Source organism: Nycticebus coucang, chromosome 12 (genome assembly GCF_027406575.1).
Source record: "Nycticebus coucang isolate mNycCou1 chromosome 12, mNycCou1.pri, whole genome shotgun sequence".
NCBI lineage: Eukaryota > Metazoa > Chordata > Mammalia > Primates > Lorisidae > Nycticebus > Nycticebus coucang.
In genome coordinates, this window is record NC_069791.1 from 86,640,622 (window position 1) to 86,666,678 (window position 26,057).

A 26,057-nucleotide genomic window follows, 5' to 3' on the forward strand; every position below is an offset into this window, starting at 1 on the left:
GTATATGGGGGTGGCACCCTTACTCCTTGAGCCACCCTTCAGTTTTGAAAGCGCTACTGTGGGTAAAATACTATGAAATAACATCACATGCTACAGAGAAATCTTTTGTGAAAAGTAGTTAACCCATGAGGCAAACTTCACTTTTGTCTCTTTTTTTAATTATTTTTTTTAATTTTAGATATTTTTATTTTTCCATATTTGTTATTCATCAGGACTGACCGAAATAAAAAATATAATTGAGTCCCATCATCATCATGGAAATGGCTTTAAGAGAAAACCGGTCAGATGAATATTATTGCTTCCCATTTTCAACCAGTAAATAGTTACCATTGATAAATAGACAGCCATGAGCCTGTCAAGAATGTTCAAGATATGTTATATAATACAACATGCCTGTTCCCAGAGGGAAACTTGGAACTTAAGTGTACTTCTTGATTTCATTGTATAAGACAAGCACAAAAGCACCACCCGTGCCTCTGAGAACATTGGACCATGCACCCTTGAAAAAAGCTTTGCCTCCTTCATCACTCAGGACCTTCCCCCAGCAGTCAATGTGCCGGTGTACATGATGTCAGTTCCTTTGCGCCCTGACCACATCATCGTGGACAGCAAACAGTGTCAAACAGATAGAAAGTCCACCCAGCAATGGCAGTGACAGACTGCCGATCATCCAACTGACAAGGCTGTGAGTATTCTTGGGATCTGGAAGCATTCCCTTGGCAGTGTCATAGATACCGAAGTAGGCAGCTAGGTAGATGATAATACCTGGGACAGACACGTTAAAGCCTTGGTACAGGCCCCTAAGCCCACCACATTTATAGGTCTTAACCAGGCAGTCACCAAGGCTTTTGAATTCCCTTTCCACCCCAGCTTTACTCACATCAGCTGCTAGACGGGTACGAGCAAAATCAAGAGGGTACACAAAACACAAGGATGTTGCCCCAGTGGCACCACCTGATGCCAGATTCCCTGCAAAGTAGCGCCCAAACTGGGTCCTCTTGTCCACACCAACCAGGAAGATCTGCTTGTGTTTATCTTTGACGGCAAAGTTGAGAGCCTGGGTGGGGAAGTATCGGATGACATTGGCCAGGTTACCACACCAGAAGGACAGGACTCCCTGCTCCTTGGGGATATGGACCATGCAGTCTATAATACCCTTGTATTGCTTATCTGCAGTGATTTGCTCACTGGCATGCTGTACCTGCAGCAGCAGTTTGACTTACTCGATGGGCTCTACTGCGTCTTGGAGATGGCCGCGGCCACTCCACCTTCCTGGCCGCGGCCAGGAAGTCCTTGATGAAGGACACAGCGGCATCTGTCATGTTGAAAGGAAAGAAGAGGCACACGACTGCAAGACAGGACTAGGCCGAGAACCGGCTTTGATTCCAGGCCTGTGGAGTTAATTAATTTTTTAATGACAGATTAAAATGAGGGTACCTGCGCATATGAGTAGGTTCATAATTTGCTTTTGTAAGATAAAAGCCTGAGTTGTATTTGTGTCCTTTACACAGCAAATGTGCCATGTATCTGTGCAATGTACCCTTTGGGTAGGAACTTAACCAACACTTCCCCATTATTGCCTCATTGTAAGAAAATGCCACAGCCACTTCAACCTTCAGCCACTACCACCCTGATCCTCAGCAGCCAGCCATGTGGAGGCAAAACCCTCCACCAGCAAAACAAGTTTTGAAAGCTCAGATGGTTCTTAGTATTTTTTTTTTTTTGGTAGAGACAGAGTCTCACTTTATGGCCCTCTGTAGAGTGCTGTGGCCTCACACAGCTCACAGCTCACAGCAACCTCCAACTCCTGGGCTTAAGCAATTCTCTTGCCTCAACCTCCCGAACAGCTGGGACTACAGGCGCCCGCCACAACGCCCAGCTATTTTTTGGTTGCAGTTTGGCCGGGGCCAGGTTTGAACCCGCCACCCTCGGTATATGTGGCCGGCGCCTTACCGACTCAGCCACAGGCGCTGCCTCAGTTCTTAGTATTTTTTAACAATCAAGTACAATGTTAACTCTTAGTAAATACTTATTTTCAGTGAAAAACCCAGGAAGTTAGGGTATCTTTGGTTATCAGTGTCCAATTTTTTTATTAGCAGATCTAAGTAAGATAAACTTACTTTCTAAAGTATGTATTGCTAAATTTACATTTAACAATTTCGGTATTTTAATTTGCCTAAAAAGGACTCATTTCACAATTATCTTATTTAATTTCATAGAGAATGCCTTGTATATTATAAACTGGGCAGTCCTTGTAGAGGCCTGAGGTCTTTTACCTTTCCCTGGGGATCTAGCTAGATCTAGCTAATGCATCTTAGAGGAATTCACTGGGTGTGGGCGGGGGTTGGGGTTGGATGCTGCTTAACTCTGCCTCCAGGTTTCACCTTCTCTTTTACATAAACAGCTGGGAGCAGTCCTGAAATTTTCTTTCTTTCTTTTTTTTTTTTATTGTTGGGGATTCATTGAGGGTACAATAAGCCAGGTTACACTGATTGCAATTGTTAGGTAAAGTCCCTCTTGCAATCCTGTCTTACCCCCACAAAGTGTGACACACACCAAGGCCCCACCCTGCTCCCTCCATCCCTCTTTCTGCTTCCCTCCACCATAACCTTAATTGTCATTAATTGTCCTCATATCAAAATTGAGTACATAGGATTCATGCTTCTCCATTCTTGTGATGCTTTACTAAGAATAATGTCTTCCACTTCCATCCAGGTTAATATGAAGGATGTAAAGTCTCCATTTTTTTAATGGCTGAATAGTATTCCATGGTATATATATACCAGAGCTTGTTAATACATTCCTGGGTTGGTGGGCTTTTAGGCTGTTTCCACATTTTGGCGATTGTAAATTGAGCTGCAATAAACAGTCTACTACAAGTGTCCTTATGATAAATGGATTTTTTTCCTTCTGGGTAGATGCCCAGTAATGGGATTGCAGGATCAAATGGGAGGTCTAGCTTGAGTACTTTGAGGTTTCTCCATACTTCGTTCCAGAAAGGTACTAGTTTACAGTCCCACCAGCAGTGTAAAAGTGTTCCCTTCTCTCCACATCCATGCCAGCATCTGCAGTTTTGAGATTTTGTGATGTGGGCCATTCTCACTGGGGTTAGATGATATCTCAGGGTTGTTTTGATTTGCATTTCTCTAATATATAGAGATGATGAACAGTTCTTCATGTGTTTGTTAGCCATTCGTCTGTCATCTTTAGAGAAAGTTCTATTCATGTCTCTTGCCCATTGATATATGGGATTGTTGGCTTTTTTCATGTGGATTAATTTGAGTTCTCTATAGATCCTAGTTATCAAGCTTTTGTCTGATTGAAAATATGCAAATATCCTTTCCCATTGTGTAGGTTGTCTCTTTGCTTTGGTTATTGTCTCCTTAGCTGTATAGAAGCTTTTCAGTTTAATGAAGTCCCATTTGTTTCTTTTTGTTGTTGTTGTTGCAATTGCCATGGCAGTCTTCTTCATGAAGTCTTTCCCCAGGCCAATATCTTCCAGTGTTTTTCCTATGCTTTCTTGGAGGATTTTTATTGTTTCTTGCCTTAAATTTAAGTCCTTTATCCATCTTGAATCAATTTTTGTGAGTGGGGAAAGGTGTGGGTCCAGTTTCAGTCTTTTACATGTAGACATCCAGTTCTCCCAACACCATTTATTGAATAGGGAGTCTTTTCCCCAAGGTATGTTCTTGTTTGGTTTATCGAAGATTAGGTGGTTGTAAGATGTTAGTTTCATTTCTTGGTTTTCTATTCGATTCCAAGTGTCTATGTCTCTGTTTTTGTGCCAGTACCATGCTGTCTTGAGCACTATGGCTTTGTAGTACAGACTAAAATCTGGTATGCTGATGCCCCCAGCTTTATTTTTATTACTAAGAACTGCCTTAGCTATACGGGGTTTTTTCCGGTTCCATACAAAACTCAGAATCATTTTTTCCAAATCTTGAAAGTACGATGTTGGTATTTTGATAGGAATGGCATTGAATAGGTAGATTGCTTTGGGAAGTATAGACATTTTAACAATGTTGATTCTTCCCATCCATGAGCATGGTATGTTCTTCCATTTGTTAATATCCTCTGCTATTTCCTTTCTGAGGATTTCATTGTTTTCTTTATAGAGGTCCTTCACCTCCTTTGTTAGGTATATGCCTAGGTATTTCATTTTCTTTGAAACTATGGTGAAGGGAGTTGTGTCCTTAATTAGCTTCTCATCTTGACTGTTATTGGTGTACACAAAGGCTACTGACTTGTGGACACTGATTTTATTTCTTGAAACATTACTGTATTTTTTGATGACTTCTAGGAGTCTTGTGGTTGACTCTTTGGGGTTCTCTAAGTATAAGATCATGTCATCAGCAAAGAGGGAGAGTTTGACCTCCTCTGCTCCCATTTGGATTCCCTTTATTTCCTTGTCTTGCCTAATTGTATTGGCTAGAACTTCCAGCACTACGTTGAATAGTAAAGGTGACAGAGGACAACCTTGTCTGGTTCCAGTTCTAAGAGGAAAAGCTTTCAGTTTTAATCCATTCAGTAAAATATGGGCTGTGGGTTTGTCATAGATAGCTTCAGTCAGTTTTAGAAATGTGCCACCTATGCCTATACTCTTCAGTGTTCTAATTAGAAAAGGATGCTGGATTTTATCAAATGCTTTTTCTGCATCTATTGAGAGGATCATGTGATCTTTATTTTTGCCAATGTTAATATGGTGGATAACATTTATGGACTTGTGTATGTTAAACCAGCCTTGCATCCCTGGGATGAAGCCTACTTAATCAAGATGAATGACTTTTTTGATGATAAGCTGTAATCTATTGGCTAGGATTTTGTTGAGAATTTTTGCATCTATATTCATGAGTGAGATTGGTCTGAAATTCTCCTTTCTGTTTAGGTCTTTTCCTGGTTTTGGTATCAGGGTGATGTTTACTTCATAGAATGTGTTGGGGAAGATTCCTTCTTCCTCAATTTTTTGGAATAATTTCTGCAGTACAGGAATAAGCTCTTCCTTGAAGGTTTGATAGAATTCTGGAGGGAAGCCATCTGGACCAGGGCATTTTTTGGTTGGAAGATTTTTTATTGTTTCTTTGATCTCAGTGCTTGAAATTGGTCTGTTCAGGAGCTCCATTTCTTCCTGGCTGAGTCTAGGGAGAGGGTGTGATTCCAAATATTGATCCATTTCTTTCACATTGTCAAATTTCTGGGCACAGAGTTTCTGGTAGTATTCAGAGATGATCTCTTGTATCTCTGTGGGATCAGTTGTTTTTTCCCCTTTATCATTTCTGATTGAGGTTACTAGAGATTTTACTTTTCTATTCCTCGTTAGTCTGGCCAATGGTTTCTCTATTTTATTTATTTTTTCAAAAAACCAATTCCTTGTTTCATTAATTTTCTGAATGATTCTTTTGTTTTCAATTTCATTGATCTCTGATTTGATTTTGGATATTTCTTTTCTTCTACTGAGTTTAGGCTTAGATTGTTCTTCTTTTTCCAATTCCCTAAGACCTCCTGTGAGATTGTTGATGTGCTCTCTTTCTGTTTTTCGAATGTAGGCATCTAAAGCAATGAATTTTCCTCTCAAAACTGCTTTTGCAGTATCCCACAGGTTTTGGTAGCTTGTGTCTTCATTGTTGTTATGCTCAAGGAAGTTAATGATTTCCTGTTTTATTTCTTTCTGCACCCATCTGTTATTCAACAGAAGATTGTTTAATTTCCATGCCTTTGGGTGGAGTCGAGCATTTTTGTTAGAGTTGAGTTCCACCTTTAGTGCCTTATGGTCTGAGAAGATACAAGGTAAAATTTCAATTCTTTTGATTCTGTTGATATTTGTTTTGTGTCCCAGGATATGATCAATTTTGGAGAATGTTCCATGGGGTGATGAGGAGAATGTATATTCTTTATCTTTGGGGTGGAGTGTTCTATTTGCGTCTATCAAGCACAGTTGTTCTAGGGTCTCATTTAAATCTCTTATATTTTTGTTTAATTTCTGTTTAGAGGATCTGTCCAGCTCTGTAAGAGGAGTGTTAAAGTCCCCTGTTATTATTATCATATTGCTCAGACTGAGTAAGGTCTGTTTCAAGAATCTGGGAGCATTTAAATTGGGTGCATAGATATTTAGAAGTGAAATGTCTTCTTGTTGTATTTTTCCCTTGACCAATATAAAGTGACCATCTTTGTCTTTTTTGACTTTAGTTGCTTTAAATCCACATGTATCTGAAAATAAGATTGCAACTCCTCTTTTCTTCTGAATGCCATTTGCCTGAAAAATTTTCTTCCAACCCTTGACTCGGAGCTTTAATTTGTCTTTTGAATCCAGGTGTGTTTCTTGCAGACAGCAAATGGATGGCTTGTGTTTTTTAATCCAGTCAGCCAATCTATGTCTCTTCAGTGGGGAATTCAAGCCATTAACATTTATTGAGATAATTGATAAGTGTGGCAGTATTCTATTCGTCTTATTTGGTGAGAGTCCATTGCTTAGTTTTATCTTTTGCATCAGTGTGGAGGTTAGGTTCTGTCCTTTAATTTCTGAGTTCTTACTTTGCTGCTGATCCATTGTGGTGGTCCGTGTGCAGAACAGGTTGAAGTATTTCCTGTAGAGCTGGTCTTCTTGTGGCGAATTTCCTCAATGTTTGTATATCCGTAAATGATTTGATTTCTCCATCAATTTTGAAGCTTAGCTTAGCAGGGTACAGAATTCTGGGCTGGAAATTGTTCTGTTTAAGTAGATTAAAGGTAGATGACCATTGTCTTCTTGCTTGGAAAGTTTCATTAGAGAAGTCTGCGGTCACTCTGATGGATTTGCCCCTGTGGGTCAACTGGCGCTTACTCCTGGCAGCTTGCAGAATCTTTTCTTTTGTCTTGACTTTGGACAGGTTCATCACAATGTGTCTTGGAGAAGCTCGGTTAGAGTTGAGGCGACCTGGGGTCCGATATCCCTCTGAAAGCAGTGTGTCAGAATCTTTGGTGATGTTTGGGAAATTTTCTTTTATAATATTCTCTAGTATGGCTTCCATTCCTCTGGGGCATTCTTCTTCCCCTTCTGGAATTCCTATAACTCATATGTTGGAACGCTTCATAAAGTCCCATAATTCTGACAGTGAATGTTCTGCTTTCTCTCTCTTCTTTTCTGCGTCTTTTACTATCTGAGTTATCTCAAGAACTTTGTCTTCTACCTCTGAAGTTCTTTCTTCTGCATGGTCTAACCTGTTGCTGATACTTTCCATTGCATCTTTAAGTTCCCTGATTGACTGTTTCATTTCCTTCAGCTCTGCTATATCCTTTTTATATTCTTCATATCGTTCATCTCTTATTTGATTCCATTTTTGGATTTCCTTTTGGTTATTTTCCACTTTATTAGCAGTTTCCTTCATTGTTTCAATCATTTCTTTCATTGTTTTCAACATGTGTATTCTAAATTCCCTTTCTGTCATTCCTAACATTTCTTTATAGGCGGAATCTTCTGCAGTAGCTACCTCATGGTCCCATGGCGGGGTTGTTCTGGACTAGTTCTTCATGTTGCCTGGAGTTTTCTGCTGATTCTTCCTCATGAGTGATTTCTTTTATCTGTTTCCTTGCCCTAATTTTCCTTTCACTTCCTCTTGCTCTTTAAGTTCTCGTGCCTGTGGACTAAGGGTTACAGGACCAGAAGGGTGAGAAGGTTGAAGAGCAAGAAAGGGATGAAAGAAAGGAGGACCAAGTGATAAGGAAAAAAAAAGAAAAATAGAGAAAGGAGAGGGGGTGGGTAAATGGAATATTGACAAAAAGAAGAGAGGCACTGAAAGAGGGCGACATAGCAATATAGGTGTACAGTAGGGTACTTTGTCACAACCTTAAAAAAAAAACCCACCTTCTGGGGGTGCCCAGTTGGGTGGTTCCCTTGAGGTCAGCAGCTCTTTGCTAACCTGATCAGACACAGTACCCCACCTCCACCAAGTAGAGAGGAAAGACAAAAATGCTATAAATCAAACTAAAACAAGCAAACAGAAAACTTTACGGGATAAAAATTGGGTGAAAAACCAAATAGTAGCGGTAGAAACACTAGCAAAAATGAAGTTCTAGTTATTGAAAAAGGCAGCAATGGGAAATTATAATTACACTAGAAAAATTGAGAAAGAAAAAGGATCTGTATGGAAAAGGTTGAAATTAAAAAAACAAAACAACATCAACAACATCAAAATAAACAAAAAAAAAAAAAAACAACCAAACCAAAAAAAAAAAAACACAACCAAAAACAAAGCAGTATGTATATGTTATTGAGTATTGTCTGGGCAACACGTGGTCTTCTGGGATATGAGATGTTAGTCACAGTTCTGATATGACTAGAGACTGCTGATTTCTCAAACCCCAGCAGGTAGACACCCTAAATCTCTCTTCAGCCCACTTAAAAGGCACTTTGAACTTGTAAACTTGCTGAGCAGAAGCTTTCCCAGGAAAGTGCTTGTCGCTGGAATCACTGCTGAAGTGGCTATCCACTTACCCAGTGTGCCAAAACCAGTCTCACTCTGCCCCTGAGTGAGCTATAAGGCGGCTCAGACCCCACCCTTAGGCTACTTGGTCGCTGGGTTACCACCTCCCACCCAATTCTAGCTCTGCGACCCTGAAGGCGGAGCTTGCCGGTGCAGATCACTCACAATGGCTCCCTGCGACCCAAAGCCAGACACTATTAGCTCTGTCTGGCTCAGTGGCTCAGACTGGGGCCCTAGACAACAGCCAAAGTTCTCCGCACTCCCGCTCAGGCTCTCCCCAAGGCAGTTCAACTGAGTGCCAAGTCCAAAGACACCAAAACAGTTCACAGGTAAGGCCTTTCTGGTTTGCAGTCTCGCTGCTACTGAACTTACAGTTGAGGGCGGGTTTAGACGGATTGAACACACGTAACCACTTGCCGTTTTTCCACTGTTATAGTCCTCCTCTTGGGGTCCAGAAGTCTCTCGCTGACTCCCTGTATCCTCACAGGGGTGATGATAGGCAGATCCCACCAGCCAGAGATGCCTGGAGTCCTATCTTCCCAGACTCATGGTGCCCAGATGCAAGGAAGCTGTTACTCGGCCGCCGTCTTCCTCCCCTCTCCAGTCCTGAAATTTTCATTTTCCTTTATTGGTCATGGTGCCCTTTTACAGACACACCCACTCCTTCGCCATCTCACCACTTCCTTAATACCTGATAATCACTAATTTTTCTCAATTTCTATAATTCTGTCATTTCAAGAATATTATAGGCCTTGACCAAGCCGCGTAGAAGGCGGTGGCGGCGAGTTAAGGTTGGCTCGGGACGTAATGGCGGACTTGACCCGGGCTCAGAGTACTGACGTGGTGGAAGAGATTCTGGACCAGGAAAACAAGAGGATGGCTGACAGCTTGGCCTCCAAGGTCACCAGGCTCAAATCACTGGCCCTGGACATCGATAGGGATGCAGAGGATCAAAACTGGTACCTGGATGGGATGGACTCGGATTTCACCAGCATGACCAGCCTGCTTACAGGGAGCGTGAAGCGCTTCTCCACCATGGCAAGGTCTGGGCGAGACAACCGGAAGCTTCTGTGTGGTGTGGCTGTGGGCCTAATCGTGGCCTTCTTCATTCTCTCCTACCTTTTGTCAAGGGCAAGGACGTGAGCCATTGGGAACTGGCTTTTGCCGGTGCCAAGGGCAGCCCGGGTCTTCCCCACCTGGTGTTCTGGGCTCCAGAGGACTTACGTACAAGATACTCTTTTGAAATTACAATCTTGGGTTAGGAAAAAAAAAAAAAAAGAATATTATATAGGTCCTGCGCCCATAGCTCAGTGGTTAGGGTGCCAGCCACATACACTGGGGCTGGCGGGTTCAAACCCTGCCCCGGCCTGCCAAACAACAATGAAAATTGCAACAGCAATAACAACAACAAATATCTGGGCATTGTGGCTGGTGCCTGTAGTCCCAGCTACCTGGGAGGCTGGGGCAAGAGAGATGCTTAAGGGCGGCACCTGTGGCTCAAAGGGGTACGGTGCCTGCCCCATGTGCCGGAGGTGGCGGGCTCAAATCCAGCCCTGGCCAAAAACTGCAAAAAGAGAGAGAGAGAATCTCTTAAGCCCAAGAGCTGGAGGTTGCTGTGAGCTGTGACTCCACAGCACTCTACTGATGGTGACAAAGTGAGTTTGTCTCAAAAAAAAAAAAAAGAATATTATATAAATGGTGAAACTTTTGAGGATTGGCTTTTTCTCAAACTCAGCATAATTCTCTGAAGATACAGATTGTTGCATGCATCCATTATTTTCATCACATGATATTAAAGGTATACGCTATCAACACAACCTATCATTATTGATGATGACTTGACCAAAGGTAGTGTTTATCAGTTTTCTCCACTGTTAAACTACTCTTGTTTGTTTGTTTTTTTAACCACACTTTCCATATTGTACTCTTTGGAAGGAAATCACCATGCACCATATCCTTAAACAGAGGAAAGTCATGCTCCACTTCCTGGAGAGTGGAGAGTCTACAAAAACTACTGAGAATCCTCCTGCCTGGGAGATTTGTTTCTTCTCCCTCATTTGTTTATTTATTTGATGATTTATTTATAACAGTATGGATTCATGGACATTTATTTTATGTTTTATACTTTTCCATATTGGGTTATAATTCAATACTACTTTATTTTAGCATGTATAGGTGTTTTTAAAACTATCGAACTGTTTTCCAGAGTGACTGAACGTTCCCAAAGTGACTTTGTATCTCTTGCCCATTTCTAAAGGGATTTTCTCTATTTTTATTATTATTATTATTGTTTTTACTTGAGTTCTGAGAGCTCTTTGTGTATAGTCCAGAAACAGGTCCTTTGCCAGTTACGTGCTTTGCAAATATTTTCACCCAGGCTATACCTTGTCTTTTCATCTTCTTAACACGGTCTTTCAAAAAGAAAAGTTTTAATTTTTGATGATGTTCAATTGATCAATTTTTATTTCTGTTTCAAAATTTTTGTGTCAAGTATTTTGCTTTTCTTACACCTAGATAGTGAGGATTTTCTCCTATTTTTTTTTCTAAAAAGTTTTGTAGTTTTAGGATTTATACTTAAGCCTGTGATCTATTTTGAGTTTTGTTTTATATGAGATGTTGGACTTCCACTGAAGTTCATCTATTTGCCTATGACGTCCAGTTACACCAACATAATTTCTTAAACAGACTACCATTTCTTCATTGGATTGCTTTTACATTTTTGTAAAGATTGTCTTTTTCTGTATATTTTATGTATTTTTTTCTTGTTCACAAAGGTCTTCCTCATTTCAAATAGTAAAAATTAATTACTCCAAAATTATTTTACATTTTGTATGTTAAAATTTTTGCTCTGTCAGGAAATTATTTCCTTTTTTTTTTTTTTTTGAGTCAGAATCTCATTATGTCGCCCTTAGTAGAGTGCTAGGACATCATAGCTCACAGCAACCTCAAACACTTGGGTTAAAGTGATTCTCTTGCCTCAGCCTCCCAAGTAACTGGGACTACAGCACCTGCCACAACGTCCGGCTATTTTTTGTTGCAGTTGTCATTGTTGTTTAGCAGGCCCAGTCTGGGTTCAAATCCACCAGCCTCGGTGTATGTGGCTGGTGCAGTAACCACTGAACTACGAGTGCAGAGCCAGAAAATTATTATCTTAAAAGAGATAAGGCTCTAGTTCTATTTTCTAAAAGGTTTGCCTGTTTTCCCCATTATTCCCACTGATTTGAAGTAAATTTCTAAAACTACATGGGGATACACGTAGGCTCTTTATTCACTTCCACTGACTCGCCTACCAGTTTCTTCCCCAGTTCTAAAAACCCGGCTTTTTTTTTTTTTTAGAGACAAGGTCTCACTCTGGCTCAGACTGGTCTCAAACACCTGAGCTCGGGCAATCCACCAGCCTCGGCCTCCCAGAGTGCTAGGATTACAGGCATGAGCCACCACACCCAGCCAAAAAGACCATGTAATGTCTTTAAGCCATTGAGGGAGAGTTCATGTATTATAGCAACTAGTGTTATTATAGCCAGTATACAGGGTGGCCATAAAGTGTATGTGCAATTTAAGATAGTTTACTATTATAAATTGCACACGAACTTTATGCCCACCCTGTATTTGGTGTCACTTCGTCACGTTCTCCAAACTCTTGTTGTGTCTTATTTAGGATGGCATTACCGGGTGGCGCCTGTGGCTCAGTCGGTAAGGCGCCGGCCCCATATTCCGAGTGTGGCAGATTCAAACCCGGCCCCGGCTGAACTGCAACCAAAAAATAGCCGGGCGTTGTGGCGGGCGCCTGTAGTCCCAGCTGCTCGGGTGGCTGAGGCAAGAGAATCGCTTCAGCCCAGGAGTTGGAGGTTGCTGTGAGCTGTGTGACGCCACGGCACTCTACCGAGGGCCATAAAGTGAGACTCTGTCTCTACAAAAACAAACAAACAAACAAACAAAAGGATGGCATTACCTTTATAACGTTATGGGAGAAATGACATCTTTACAATATTTGCCTTTCTATTTCATTAGGTCTCCTTTCAGGCTCAAAAGTAGAATTCAAAATATAAATTACACACCATTAAAGGATAGTGACAATGATACACTGGTAATCATAGTTGAGATATCTCCTTGTGCAGTCCTATATTGTATAGTCCATGTATTTCATTTTACCATCACATGATGCATGCTGTTTTGAAAACCACCTTTCTGCCTCAACATTTCTACCATCTTACATAGAGATCTACAACAAGGATTGGCAGGGCTTTTTTGTTAAAGAGCCACATACTAAATATTTTAGTCTTTGTGGAGCAGGAGATATTACAAAGATGTTTGATAAGCATTCAAAATGCAAAAACACCTTCTTAGTTTTTCAGTCTGCAAAATAACAAGTGACTAACCAGAGTTGGCCCAGCAGCTGCAATTTGAAAACATCTAATTTAAAATCATCTTTTAAAAAACCACATACTCAGGTAGTCTTCTATTAACATACAGACATGTAGCTTCCATTAATTTGCTACTGTAAATAGTGTGGGAATGAACATCCTTATCAGCAAATCTTTTTACACTTAACTATTTATCCCTAAGAGTAAATTCCCAGAAATGGTATTATTGGAGTCAAAGCATTTGACAGTTTACTCGTTGATTCATATTGTCAAATATATATATTTATATCCTCATCAATTTTGCACAACAGAGCCTGCTTCACCATATCTTTATCAACACTGGACATTATAAATTTTTACAATTTTCAGTCCAATAAATGAAAAAAAAAAGATCTAGCTTTGATGTTCATATGCTCATTTATTTATTTACTCTATTACTGTCTTTGGCATGTTATCATAAATTTATTGTTTATGGATGCCCATATTTTTGGTAATTTTTTTCATTGATTTATAAAAGCTGTTTATATAGTGGGAATAGTACTATGATGTCATTTATTTGCAATTTCCCCCCCAGTTTTATCTGTGTTTCTGGTCATCATTTTTCTTTTCTGGTTTAGATGCTCTGTACATTATGTAGTTGAGGTCCATAGAACATTTTCCTTTACGGGAAGTGTCTATTATCATGTCAAGCCTCTCCCCTCTCATCATTATAAAAATATCCACCCATGTTTTATTTTGGTGCTTTTATGGTGTCTTTTACATTGTCACCTTTGATCCAATTTTATTTGTTTTTATGTGGTAATAGACTACCCAGTAATGGCCAAGGGAAATCCTTCCCCCCTTTGCTTTCTGAGGGTTCAGTGAAAATCAATGACAAGAGGCAGATTCCCAGGAGAAAAGGCATACAGACTTATTTGATCACAGGTGTACATGACATGAGAGCCTTCAGAATGAAGACCCAAAGATATAGGGGAAACTGTCCATTATTATGCTGATTCGACAAAGTATGGACAACTGTTTATAAATAGGATTGGACTTTGGGCACGGTGTCTCATGCCTGTAATCCCAGCCTTCTAGGAGTCTGAGTTGGGTGGATTGCTTGAGCTCAGGAGTTTGAGACCAGCCTGAGCAAAAGCGAGACCCTTTCTCTAAAAATAGATGGGTGCTGTGTCTGGTGCCTATAGTCCCAGCTACTCAGGAGGCTGAGGCAAGAGGATCACTTGAGCCCAAGATTTTGAGGTTGGTGAGAGCTGTGACACCACAGCACTCTACCAAAGGTGACAAGGTAAGACTCTGTCTCAAAAAAAGAAAGAAAGAAATAGGATTGAACTACTGCTAACAGGCTGAGTAGGGAAACTCGGCGAGGCCTGCCTGGTTGGGTTCTTGGCCTCCCTGAGCAGCATTCCTTCCTTCTAGGCGTCAGGCAGGACCCTGTCTGGAATGAGGGTCTTATGACCTACCATCAAACAAGGCAGGTCACATAAAGTCTTTATGGCCAGTTTTTACACAGAAAAGCAGCAATATGTTTAGGTTTTATGACTGGCTTTGAGGAAAAGGGGTTCTGATATCTATGACCTGCCTTAAGGAAGAGGGATTCTGGTTTCTATGGCTAGCCTTAGGGAGAATGAGGGGCTCAGAGACAGGAGGGCCAGGGAAGGTCAGAGGAAGACTTTTGACCTGGGGATCGATTCTGAGGCCTTTGTTTTCATTTTCTGAAATGTTTGTTTATCATTTTCTGAACCCCAAAAGTTATTTAGATATCTTGACCTCATGACTGTAAATTTTCATATAAATTTCTATGCATGTATTTGAGTCTAAAGGACTCATAAAAATCTACCAGTTACAACAGAACTGAGTACTTTGATTCTTGCAAATTATTCACTCCTGGTCTTAAATAAAGAATTCTTTTAAAACCAAGGTATGCCTTATGTCTCACTGGAAGCTGTTTTACCTGATAGCAGTTTGTATTCTGAAGATAAAATTCTTATTATTCAAGTTTTAAGATTCAGGTATTTCCCCTGAACAGAGGAATAAAATTATTTAGAATTGAGAAATACAGCTATGCTAAAGCTGTACACTTTGCTCTAACTATATACACGTGTGACTGTGATTGTGGAAATCAGAGTTTGCAGAGTGAGATGCCAAAACTAGATAGTGAAAAAATGATTGTGAGATGATTTTTTTTTTTTTTTTTTGTAGAGACAGAGTCTCACTTTATGGCCCTCGGTAGAGTGCCGTGGCCTCACACAGCTCACAGCAACCTCCAACTCCTGGGCTCAAGCGATTCTCCTGCCTCAGGCTCCCGAGCAGCTGGGACTACAGGCGCCCGCCACAACGCCCGGCTATTTTTTGGTTGCAGTTTGGCCGGGGCCGGGCTTGAACCCGCCACCCTCAGTATATGGGGCCGGCGCCCTACCGACTGTGCCACAGGCACCGCCCGTGAGATGATATTTTACCAAGTTAGAAGAATGAAATGAAGCAAGATTCTGGCTTTAAAAGCAGAGTCAGGGCTCAGCGCCCATAGCACAGTGGTTACAGCGCCAGCTTCATACACCAAGGCTGGTGGATTCGAACCCAGCCCAAGCCAGCTAAACAACAATGATGACTGCAACAAAAAATAGCCAGGCATTGTAAGGGGTGCCTGTAGTCCCAGCTACTTGGGAGGCTGCGGCAGGCAAATCACTTAAGCCCAAGAGTTTGAGGTTACTGTGAGCTGTGATGCCACAGCACTCTACCAAGGGTGACAAAGTGAGACTTTCTCAAAAAAATAAATTAAAAAAATAAATAAAGGCAGAGTTGGTTAAATTCCAGCTCCACTTTCAGAGGTGTGTGGTCCTGGCCCACAGCCCTTGGTAATAATACTCATAATACCTACCTCACATAGCTGTTGGGAGGATCATAAGCTGTAATGCGCCATGTGAGGGATGGACTATAGACATCCAGGTGCCCCTGGACCTGTGGTCTTAATTTAATCCCCACCCACCTCACACTGACGCCTCCAGCTAGGTTTCTGTTTTGTGTTTACCAAGCCAGCTCCTGACCGCACAGCTCACTTAGCTGGACCTGGACCCTCTGCTTTGTTTCTGGGACCACCCACCCCAAGATTCTTATCACTACCTGGGACCCTACTCCCATTACAGGCCACTGCCACCTGACTGCCATTCTAGTTCTAACCCAGAAAGCCCTGGCCCACCTAACAGTGAGACCTGGTACCTCCAGCTAGAAGTGACCACGCCCTAGAACTCTCTGCCTTGGCCTGCTGGCTGGGGTCCACTGGGTCCTGCCAACTTTGCCTTCCCATGGCCTGCATGGCCTGTGGTAGCAATGTCCCAGGGGGCCTTCTGGATAGCAGGACACATAATTCTCACTGGGACATTTGCATTCCCGCAGAGGATGATAGGGAGTGCAAATGAGAGCTTGTGCTGTCAGAACTTCTGGCATTCTGACAAAGTGGGGGTCCACCCTCTGTGTTGACCCAGGGTCAGGTCATCTGTGGCAGCCATAAAGTACATGGCAGTTTATCTGAACATGGCTTTTGACCTCATGTTGTACTTTACGTGGCAGTTCTTGATAGGCCTGACACATGTCCCTGATTTGACTGTAAATTGCATGAGAGATGATCTGTTACTCATCTCTCTTCTAGGATAGATGGGTGTGTTCTAGGATGACTAAAGTGTTGCCCTGCCCTCATCCGTGAGCAGGGGCCTGTGGCCCAGAGACACCAAGGAAATATCAGCTTGCTCTGGTGTATCTGCCCCATCGTCTCCTGGGAATTCTGAAATCTGCCAAGCAAATGGTATCTTGGAAGCAAAGGGAGTGAAGGAAAAAGAGTTCTACCCACTCCAACTGGTTTAAGAAAGGAAAAGACCCGAAAGCCCCAGGCTGGTGCAGGCATGCTTGAACCCAGGGCACAGCTGGATTCACCTTCTTTCCCCTCCTGGGTCCATAATCCTCTGTGAGAGCCTCCCTTCTCTTCTGGCTCCTCCCTCACAGCAATGACCATGGCAGATGAAAGGCCCAGGTCTATAGCCTCACCCTCAGCCACCCCACAGAAAGGGCACTTCTCATTCCCAACGGTCTCCAGGAAAATCTCTGGAACAGCCTGACTTGGATCACACTTCCACCTCTGCCCGTCAGTGTGGCCTGGGAGATGGAATGGCTGACTGGCTGACACAGGTCAGAGGCCCAACCTGCAAAGGGGTGTTGAGAATGAGGTCGGGGGACCTGCGGGGTGGTGGGTAGGGTGTCTGCTCTGCTCAAATCATGTGACCCCAGAATGAAGGAACGGTGGCTTCCCCAAGGAAAAGCAAGATGCCTTCACTCGTGGAAGGAAGGAGCAGATCTTAAGCAAAATTCCTCTCAGATATCCTGGGGCCACGGGGCAGAGAAGAAAACAGAAGAGAGGGACAGTGGGACAGACTGTTAGGGAACACTGACAGAAAAACAAACACTTTTGTGCTTATAAGGGGGAAAGTGCTTTTTAAATATAATCAAATAATCATTACACCAATATTCACAGCAGCATTCGTCACCAAAAGGAAGAAACAACCCAAATTCCCATGATAGTTGATAAACAAGATGAGGTTTATAAATACAATGAAATCTTTCTTTCTTTCTTTCTTTCTTTCTTTCTTTCTTTCTTTCTTTCTTTCTTTCTTTCTTTCTTTCTTTCTTTCTTTCTTTCTTTCTTTCTTTCTTTCTTTCTTTCTTTCTTTCTTTCTTTCTTTCAGTCTCATTGTGTTGCCCTCATGGCATCACAGCTCACAGCAACCTCAAATTCTTGGGCTTAAGCGACTCTCTTGCCTCAGCCTCCCAAGTAGCTGGGACTACAGGCACCTGCCACAACACTGGCTATTTTCTTGTTGCAGTTGTCATTGTTGTCTAGCAGGCCTGGGCCGGGTTCAAATCTTCCTGCCTCAGTGCATGTAGCCGGTGCCCTAACCACTGACCTATGGGCACCAAGCCCATACAATGAAATCTTAGTCATAAAAAGAAATAAAATTCTAACACTTTCTACAACATGGGTGGCCCTTGAGGACATTATGCTCAGTGAAGTAAGCCAGCCTGAAAAGGACAAAAGGGGACTGTATTATTCCCCTTATATGAGATACTTGAAGTAGTCAAATGCATAGAGACAGAAGGTAGGGTAATAAGTAAAAACTGAAAAAGGAGGGGCGGTGCCTGTAGCTCAAAGGAGTAGGGCGCCGGCACCATATGCCGGAGGTGGCAGGTTCAAACCCAGCCCTGGCCAAAAACTGCAAAAAAAAAAAAAAAACAACTGGAAAGGGGGGTGGGGGCGGATCAGAACAGTGAAGACCAGAGTGTAACAAAGGCAGAAATGTTTATTCTGACACTTGGGTGCAAGTGGGCTGAGATCTAAAGGACGTTAGCCGGGGTTTAGGGAGGGAGGCTGGTCTTCTATAGCTGGCTGAAGAGGAGCTGGTGTCTATCAAGGACCACCAGACCGTTGTTCTCATCAGGACATCAGAGATGTTATCTCATTGTCAGGGACTGTCCTGGCAGGTTCCTCCTATCAGAATGTCAGCATATTCCTCTCGGGAGGGTCTATAATTGGGCCCGTCTGTAACTGGGCCAGTGCAAGGATGAGCCTGCAGCATATCTCTCTTATCTGAGTTATGTCCACCTGTAACGGAGTCTCCCACAATAGTTTTTCAAAATGGAGATAGTTTGAGCAACCTAACATTCCCAACTATTTGTTTTATTATGCTTTGGGAACTGGGGCATCTCCTCATAAACTACTTCCTGCATGACTTAGGGGCGGCACAGAAGCCTAAAGGGAAGCATTTTTAGGGTATCAGTTGTATCTGGGGTAAGCTTGCAGGACGAGCAAGAGTTCTTCTAAGGATTTGTTAGTGATGGCCAGTATACAATTTTGCAAAAATTTGGTTATTAGGTAAAGGAGGCCAGAGCAAATAGTAAAGTAAGAAGGAAGGTTATCGTAGGTCCTATAAGAGGTAAGAGCCAGGTTACTCTTGGGAAAGCCAATTGTACAGACGGTGTCTTCCTTCCCTTGCTGGCTGAACCACCTGAGCCAAGCAACACTTCCTAATATGCTCTGGGTCCTCTCTGCAACTTGGCCTGTTGTGTTGATGAAAAAGCAGCAAGAGGTGTCAACTAAAGTACACACTCCTCCTTCCTTTGCCAGGAGATAGTCTAAGGCATTCTGTTGTCTGCTACCATGTGCACTAGGGAATTTAGAGAGAGAGTTAAAAGTTTAAAATTTTCTTCCTTTTTGCCAGGATTCTTTGAAGTAGGGCTGTGGCTCCTGACTGAGGCTATCGGTTGGGAGTGGCAAAGCTAATGACTCTGTTATGTTGTTAAAGGTAACCTTCCTGAGAGTCCGAGTGAGTGAATGATGGCGTTGATCGCCCGGGGTGAAATGGATGTTGTGATAGGGAACAAAACTATCGGCAATATGGTGAGGAGTGTGACTAAGGACTTTTCCCTGAACGTTTCAATGGTGGAGGTTAGTCTGAATCATGTGGTGTTGTTAGAGCCTGTGTGCAGGGACCAGGAAAGTGTCCTTCAGGGTATATCGGATGGCTGATTAATTCCCAGGGGTAGTCAAAGTCACGTTGTGGTGGGGCATCAAAGAGAAATGTGAGGATGTGGCGTTTTAAGGGAAGTAGGGCTGAGGAGAGTACAAAAATAATTCGTGTTGCCAGGGATAGAGGGTCTAGCGCTTTTGTAAGCTTAACAAAAAGGGCAGAAGCAAGGGGGTTGATCTCCTATACTATGTTAGTTTTTCATCCAGCAGAAAAGTTCACTATCTGGTATCTTTGCTAGATCCCTTTTGCATCCCCAGAGGGCTAGGAAAAAGATTACCAGTATAAGAAGCATGCAGACCCAGCCTGCCTAGTGGAGGTTGTACATCTCTGTCCATCCAGAGATGGCCTGGCCTACTCAGGGATCTGGAAAAGTCTAACAGAGTTTGGAGAAGTTAGCGCGCATTTGCATTGTTTATCTGGTTCAGGATTTAAATTAAGAGGTGGAATTTTTACCTTTGACTTACCAGTGGGGTATGCCAATGACTCTGACTGCGGTAGGGGTGTTGGGAATGACTGTGTATGGCCCTGTTCATTGTAGTGTTAGCCTGTTCGAGGTTGAGACTGAATTTCATGTGTGTGTGTGTGCGCGCATGCGTGCGTGTATACTTGTTTACCAGTAAGGTCATCAGGTCCCAGGAAAGGAGTTTTTAAGGTGTTGGAAGGCTGTGTTGTATGTGTTTTCTTATTTCAGCTCTGGTTTCAATTAGCGAGGGGAGATAATTTCCTAACAGGCTGGGATCAGCGGGAATGGGCACCAATGAAAAGGATCCGCCATACATTATTTGGAATAGACTGTAAAAGGTGGGGGCCCTAGGAGTACCCCTATTCTCATGACTGCAGTGGGTATTAGTGGAGTCCAGAGTTGTCTGATCTCTTGGCTTAGTTTAGTCAGAGGAGTTTTTATAATACAGTTCATTTTTCTACTTTTCCTGATGGAGGCTGGTATGGAGTATGTGAATACCTAGGGCCTGTACAACCTGTTGGCTGACCTTACTTATAAATGAAGGGCCATTATCTGACTGGATGGAAGCAGGCAGACTGAAATGGGGAATGATGTGAACTAGTAAGATTTGGGTGACTTCTTTTTCTTTTTTTTTTTGTAGAGACAGAGTCTCACTGTACCGCCCTCGGGTAGAGTGCCGTGGCGTCACACGGCTCACAGCAACCTCTAACTCTTGGGCTTACGCGATTCTCTTGCCTCAGCCTCCCGAGCAGCTGGGACTACAGGCGCCCGCCACAACGCCCGGCTATTTTTTTTTTTTTTGTTGCAGTTTGGCCGGGGCTGGGTTTGAACCCGCCACCCTCAGCATATGGGGCCGGCGCCCTACTCACTGAGCCACAGGCGCCGCCCAGATTTGGGTGACTTCTGATACCTTTTCAGAAGTGGTTGGGAAAGCTTAAACCCATCCTGCAAAGGAGTCTACTAACACTAATAAGTATTTGTGTCCTTTATGTGTGGGCATATGAGTGACATCAATTTGCCAGTCTGGATTGGGGATGTAACCTGTGGCTTGGTAGGTAGGAAGTGAGGAGTGCTGTAGGCTTTGGGGAGAGCAGATGTTACAGTCTCCAGTTATGGTAGAGAGAAGGTGGGAAAGATTTGTACAAGTGACCATGGGTTTTAGGAATTGAAGGAAAGGGCAGTGGCTGACATGAAATGAATTATGTAAGTGTTGGAGGATTTAGGGGATTCATTTCTCAGGTAGGCTATAACAGCCATCTTTAAGATACCAGAGTCCTTGTTTTGTTAGGTTTTGGTGTTGGAAAGTCTGGATCTCTGATGCTGAGTATATGGGAGAGAAATTGGTTAAGGTTAGATATAGGCCCATTTTTTTTTTTTTTTCTGAGAGCCACTTTCTGGGCCTGAAGGTAAGCTTTGTTGTTTCCAGTTGTGAATGGTTCGTCAGAAGTTTGATGGCCTCTACAATGGATAATGGCAGAGGCTTTTGGTTTCTTTGAGGCTTGTAGAAGCTGATAAAGAAGTTTTGCATGATTATGGATGAGCCCTTGGTTGTGAGAAAACCTCGTTCAGCCCATATGGTACCATGTGAGTGAACGACATGAAATATGTATTTGGAGTCTGTACATATTGACAGATAGTCCTTCAGCTAGAGTTAAGGTTCTGGTTCTGCTAGAGTTAAGACTCTGGCTAAGGCACTGAGTTCTGCCTTTTGGGATGAAGTGGTGCATTTGGGTAATGGTTGAGCTTCTATTACCTGGGATAAAGAAACAACAGAATATCCAGCATGGCATTGGTCCTCATGTATGTAGGAGGTGCCAGCAATAAGCTGGGTGTGATCTGCTTGTTCTAGCATAGTTTTGGAAAGATGTGGAAAGGGAAATTGCTGACTCTCTCTTATGTCTGTACAGCAATGTGAGATTGAGTCGGGGTCTATCTGGGAGATTGGCAGGATTTAAAGGAGCATGTTTTGCTAGTATGACCTGTGGGGAACTATATGAATAAGATATGCAGTTGTTGTATCTGGGTGGAGGAGAGGGTCTCGACAGATTTGTGAGAGAGGAGGTCAACTAAATTCTGGGAGGAAAAGACAGTGGTGGGGCTACTGAAAATATTCTTCTGACTTGCAAGGGTTAAAACTTCTGCTACCACTACCAGGGCCCTGAGGCAGGGGGCCATGGTAGAGTGGTGGTGTCAAGTTGTGTGGAGAGATGAGCCATCATTTGCAGAGAGGGCCCTTTCCTGTGTCCTAAGAGTCCTAGTGCTGTCCCCTTTCTTTCATCAGTGTAGAGAGAAAATGTCTTGGAGAGATGGGGAGGGCAGGAGCAGGGGCAGAAGTCAGTGCCTGTTGGAGATTTTTGAAGTGAGAGTCTGTAGGGGTGGTGGGATCTAATGGTTCAGAGAGATTTCCTGGGGTAGCCTGATGCAGGATGAGGGGGTTTAGCTAAGCTTGCAAAATTTGGAACCCAAATGTGGAAGTATCCTGCCTGTCTGGGAAATGAGGGGAGCGCTTGTTTGGTGTCTGGTGTAGGAAGGGAAGATATGAGAGAGACTTCGGGAAATTCCTCGTGTACCGGGTTACAGTGAGACCTAAATAGGTCATAGGGGTAGACAAAAGCTGAGCTGTTTTTGGAGACATTCTGTACTCCCGTTCTGCTAAAAAGTTAAGAAGCTGAGCAGTGTGAACTTGGGAGCTGTCTAGTGAGGGAATAGAGAAGCAGGCCATCTTCACACTGGAAAAGGGTAGATGGCTTCACGACTAGGACCTGTAAGTCAGAGGCCAAGGCCTGTCCTAATAAGTGGGGGCTATCTCTGACCCCTGAGGTAGGGCAGTCCATGTTAACTGACGGGAAAGGTGGGTGTCAGGGTCTGTCCAAGTAAAGATCTTGTGAATCAGAGTGTAAGGGAATAGTAAAAGAGGCATCTTTAAGATCTAAAACAGTAAAATAGGTTGTTCCTGATGGGATTAAAGAAAGTAAGATAAAGGAATTAGGGGCTACTGGATATATGGGCTGGACAGCTTGGTTAATAAGGTGAAGGTCTTGCACAAGTCTATACAATCCATTCAGTCACTCTCTCAGGTTTATTGACAGGAAGAATGGGGTACCAGAAGGGGAATTGTTGGGGTGTAGGAGACCTTTGGGGGTATCTTAGGAGACTTTATGGGGCGTGGGAGGCCTTTATATAATAAAGAGTGATAATAGGCTTTAAACCTTGCTGGACAGTAGGGGTGGGAGGTATTGTCTTTGAGAGGGGAAATAGGTTTTAATTTGATTGATATCGGAGTATGATGACTCATAATAGAAGGGATTTCTGTGTTCCATATTATGGGATTGACTAAGTCAGCTGGTAGAGGAGGTATAGAAAGGGAGAGTGATTTTAAGAGAAGGAAAGCGGATGTTCCTGAAAGGTCACAGGACAGACTACAGCTGATTGTGGCATGGAGTTTGGCTAAGATATCGCTTCATACTAAGGGAGTTTAGCAGGAGGAATGATAAGGAAGGGGTATAAAAAGGTTATATGGTCTAAAGAGTAATCTAAAGGCAGTGTGCTTAACAGACTGAGATATTAGCCATCACAAAAGAGACTCCTGAGGGCTGCGTGGGACCTTTGTATTCAGGAAGAAGCAGAGAAGGATGCCACTGTACCAGCTAGGAAAGATATTGGTCTGCCTACCACCAGTAAGGTTACCGGAGGGTCCATGAGGTGGTGGTTGCAGGGCACTGGTCCTCAGGCACTGTCAGTCTTCAGGACCCAGGCCAAGCGGTTCTGACAGAGTTGGTGCAAGACCGGCCAGCCTGAGAGGAAGGAAGTCTCAGCCTGAGAAGTCTGACACAGCCCACTTCCAGTGGGACCCTCGGCAAAAAGGGCAAGGTTTTCAGGGTTGCCAGGGTTTGGTCATTTGTTAGCCCAGTGCCCCTCCCTGCTGCGTTTAAAGCAGGTGCCAGGTGGGAGATAAGCAGCTTTTTTCAGAGGGAGGTATTTTTGGCTTCCTTTCTTGGGACCTGGGTTTTTGTTGGTGGCAGCAACCAGCATTGAAGATTTTAATTTTTTCTGTTCTTGTGCCTCTTCTTCTCTATTGTTAAAGACCTCAGAGGCAAAGTCAAGGAGGTCTTTTTGTGGGGTTTGAGGACCTTTTTCTAATGTTTTGAGTTTTGTCCAATTGTCAAAAGAGGATTGAGAAATAAAGTTCATATTAAGAACTTGTCTGGCTCAGCACCTATAGCTCAGCGGCTAGGGCGCCAGCCACATACACTGGAGCTGCAGGGTTCAAACCCAGCCCGGGCCTGCCAAACAACAATGACAACTACAACCCAAAAAAAATTTAAAAAACAAAATGCTAGGCTTTGTGGTAGGCACCTATAGTCCCAGCTACTTGGGAAGCTGAGGCAAGAGAATCACTTAAGCCCAAGAGTCTGAGGTTGCTGTGAGTTGTGACACCATGGCACTCTACTGAAGGCGACATAGTAAGACTCTGCCTCAAAAAAAAAAAAAAAAAGAGCTAGTTGTCTGGCTCAGAGCCCATAGCACAGTGCTTACGACACTGGCCGCATGCACCTAGGCTGGCGGGTTCGAACCCGGCCCGGGCCAACTAAAACAACAATGACAACTGCAACCAAAAACATAGCTGGGTGTTGTGGCAGGCACCTCTAGTCCCCAGCTAACTTGAGAGGCTGAAGCAAGAGAATCGCTTACACCCAAGAGCTGGAGGTTGCGGTGAGCTGTGACGCCTTGGCACTCTACCAAGGGCGACATAGTAAGACTGTCTCACCAAAAAAAAGAAAGAAAGAAAAAGATCTAGTTGTCCTTCTGGGGAGTTGGGAGTCACGGACAGTATATCATTGGAGTGCCTCTGTAAAGTGAAAGAGAAAAAGAGCAGAATTTTCATCAGAGCCCTGTGTGATCACTTTTAGTTTTTCATAATTTACAGCTTTATGAGCTGCTTTCTTTAAACCTCTGATAGATGGGCCTGGCTCCGTGACTCATGCCTGTAATCCTAGCACTCTTGGAGCCCGAGGCAGGTGGATTGCCTGAGCTCAGGATTTTTAGGCCAGCCTGAGCAACAGCGAGACCCCCGAGACTCCCATCTCTTGGCATTGTGGCGAGCACCTGTAGTCCCAACTACTTTGGAGGCTGAGGCAAGAGAATCACTTGAGTCCAAGTGTTTGAGGTTGCTGTGAGCTGTGACATCATCTCACTCTACCAAGGGTGACAAAGTGAGACTCTGTCTCAAAAAAATATATAAGCCTCTGATCGGACCAACTATCATATGACCTCAGTTTTTCTCCCACTAGCACTGATCTAACAATCCCAGTGTGGATCTATTCTGGGAATAGCCTGACCCCTAGTATAGGCAGGGCAGGAGTCTGTCTGTGCAGTTCATCAGCATGGCCTTCACCTTGGTTCCAAACTTGATCCTTCTCCTCTGGAGTGAGGGTGGAAGACAGAATTATGTATATATCATGCCATGTTTGAGATTGGGTAAGGTATTAAGATTCCTTGATACAGGATGTGGGGTCATCTGAGAAAGTTCCTAGTCTTTTATGAATGTGAGAGAGGTCAGACAGGGAAAAGGGAACCTGGACTCAGACAATGCCCACTGCCCCAGCAACCTCCCTAAGAGGGAGTATAGGAGCTGGGGGAAGAGGAGCATGGGTATAACTGAAGCAAATGTTAGGAGAGAGAAATTAGGAAGGGGGTCAGGATTGGTCTACTGGAGTGGTAGATAGAATCTTCTTCTTCTGGACTAGCTGGCTCATAATGGGGACAGGGGTAGGAGTGGTAGAGGGTGGTGATCAGCTGGGTCAAAGGATGTAATTTCTAGAGGATTTTGGGGGGTGTTTGCATTGGGAAGGAAATAGAAAATGCATGGGGAGAGTAAAGGAGGAAGATTTAGGAAGGAGAGCAAGAACCACAAAGAGAGAGGCCCCCAAAAGACCTAGATATAGGGGACTTCAAATCACGTTTTGTTTCACCTGCAAAATTGACAAGGTCTGCTAAAATATTTAAATTGCAACTAAATTGTGTAAATGACGAGGTCCAGAGACAAGGCCACAGAGGAGTGTTCAGGCCAGGTTTATTGAAAGGGGAGGTGCCCCACCTAGGCAGTACACAGATGGCATCTGCGCCTGGGGGCAGTTAGAGACCCCTTATGTATGGGGCCATGGGGGTTGGAAACTTAGGGTCCTTTGGTGGGAACTTCTGGGTG

General features: G+C 43.4%; 1 protein-coding gene and 1 pseudogene across 1 annotated transcript; one reads left to right on the plus strand and one right to left on the minus strand.

Annotated features, from left to right (window-relative positions):
- Positions 1-418: 418 nt before the first annotated feature.
- On the minus strand, positions 419-1,381 carry LOC128561866 (ADP/ATP translocase 2-like; annotated as a pseudogene).
- A 7,843-nt stretch (positions 1,382-9,224) lies between these two features.
- LOC128561867 (BET1-like protein) lies at positions 9,225-9,715 on the plus strand. The gene has a single exon (XM_053556556.1). The coding sequence runs from the start codon at positions 9,264-9,266 to the stop codon at positions 9,597-9,599; it is 336 nt and encodes a 111-aa protein (XP_053412531.1). The 5' UTR covers positions 9,225-9,263; the 3' UTR covers positions 9,600-9,715.
- The last annotated feature ends 16,342 nt before the right edge of the window (positions 9,716-26,057 follow it).

Bases quoted from the DNA above. Each gene is read 5' to 3' on its own strand.
- LOC128561867 (XM_053556556.1), top strand. From the start codon at position 9,264: ATGGCGGACTTGACCCGGGCTCAGAGTACTGACGTGGTGGAAGAGATT.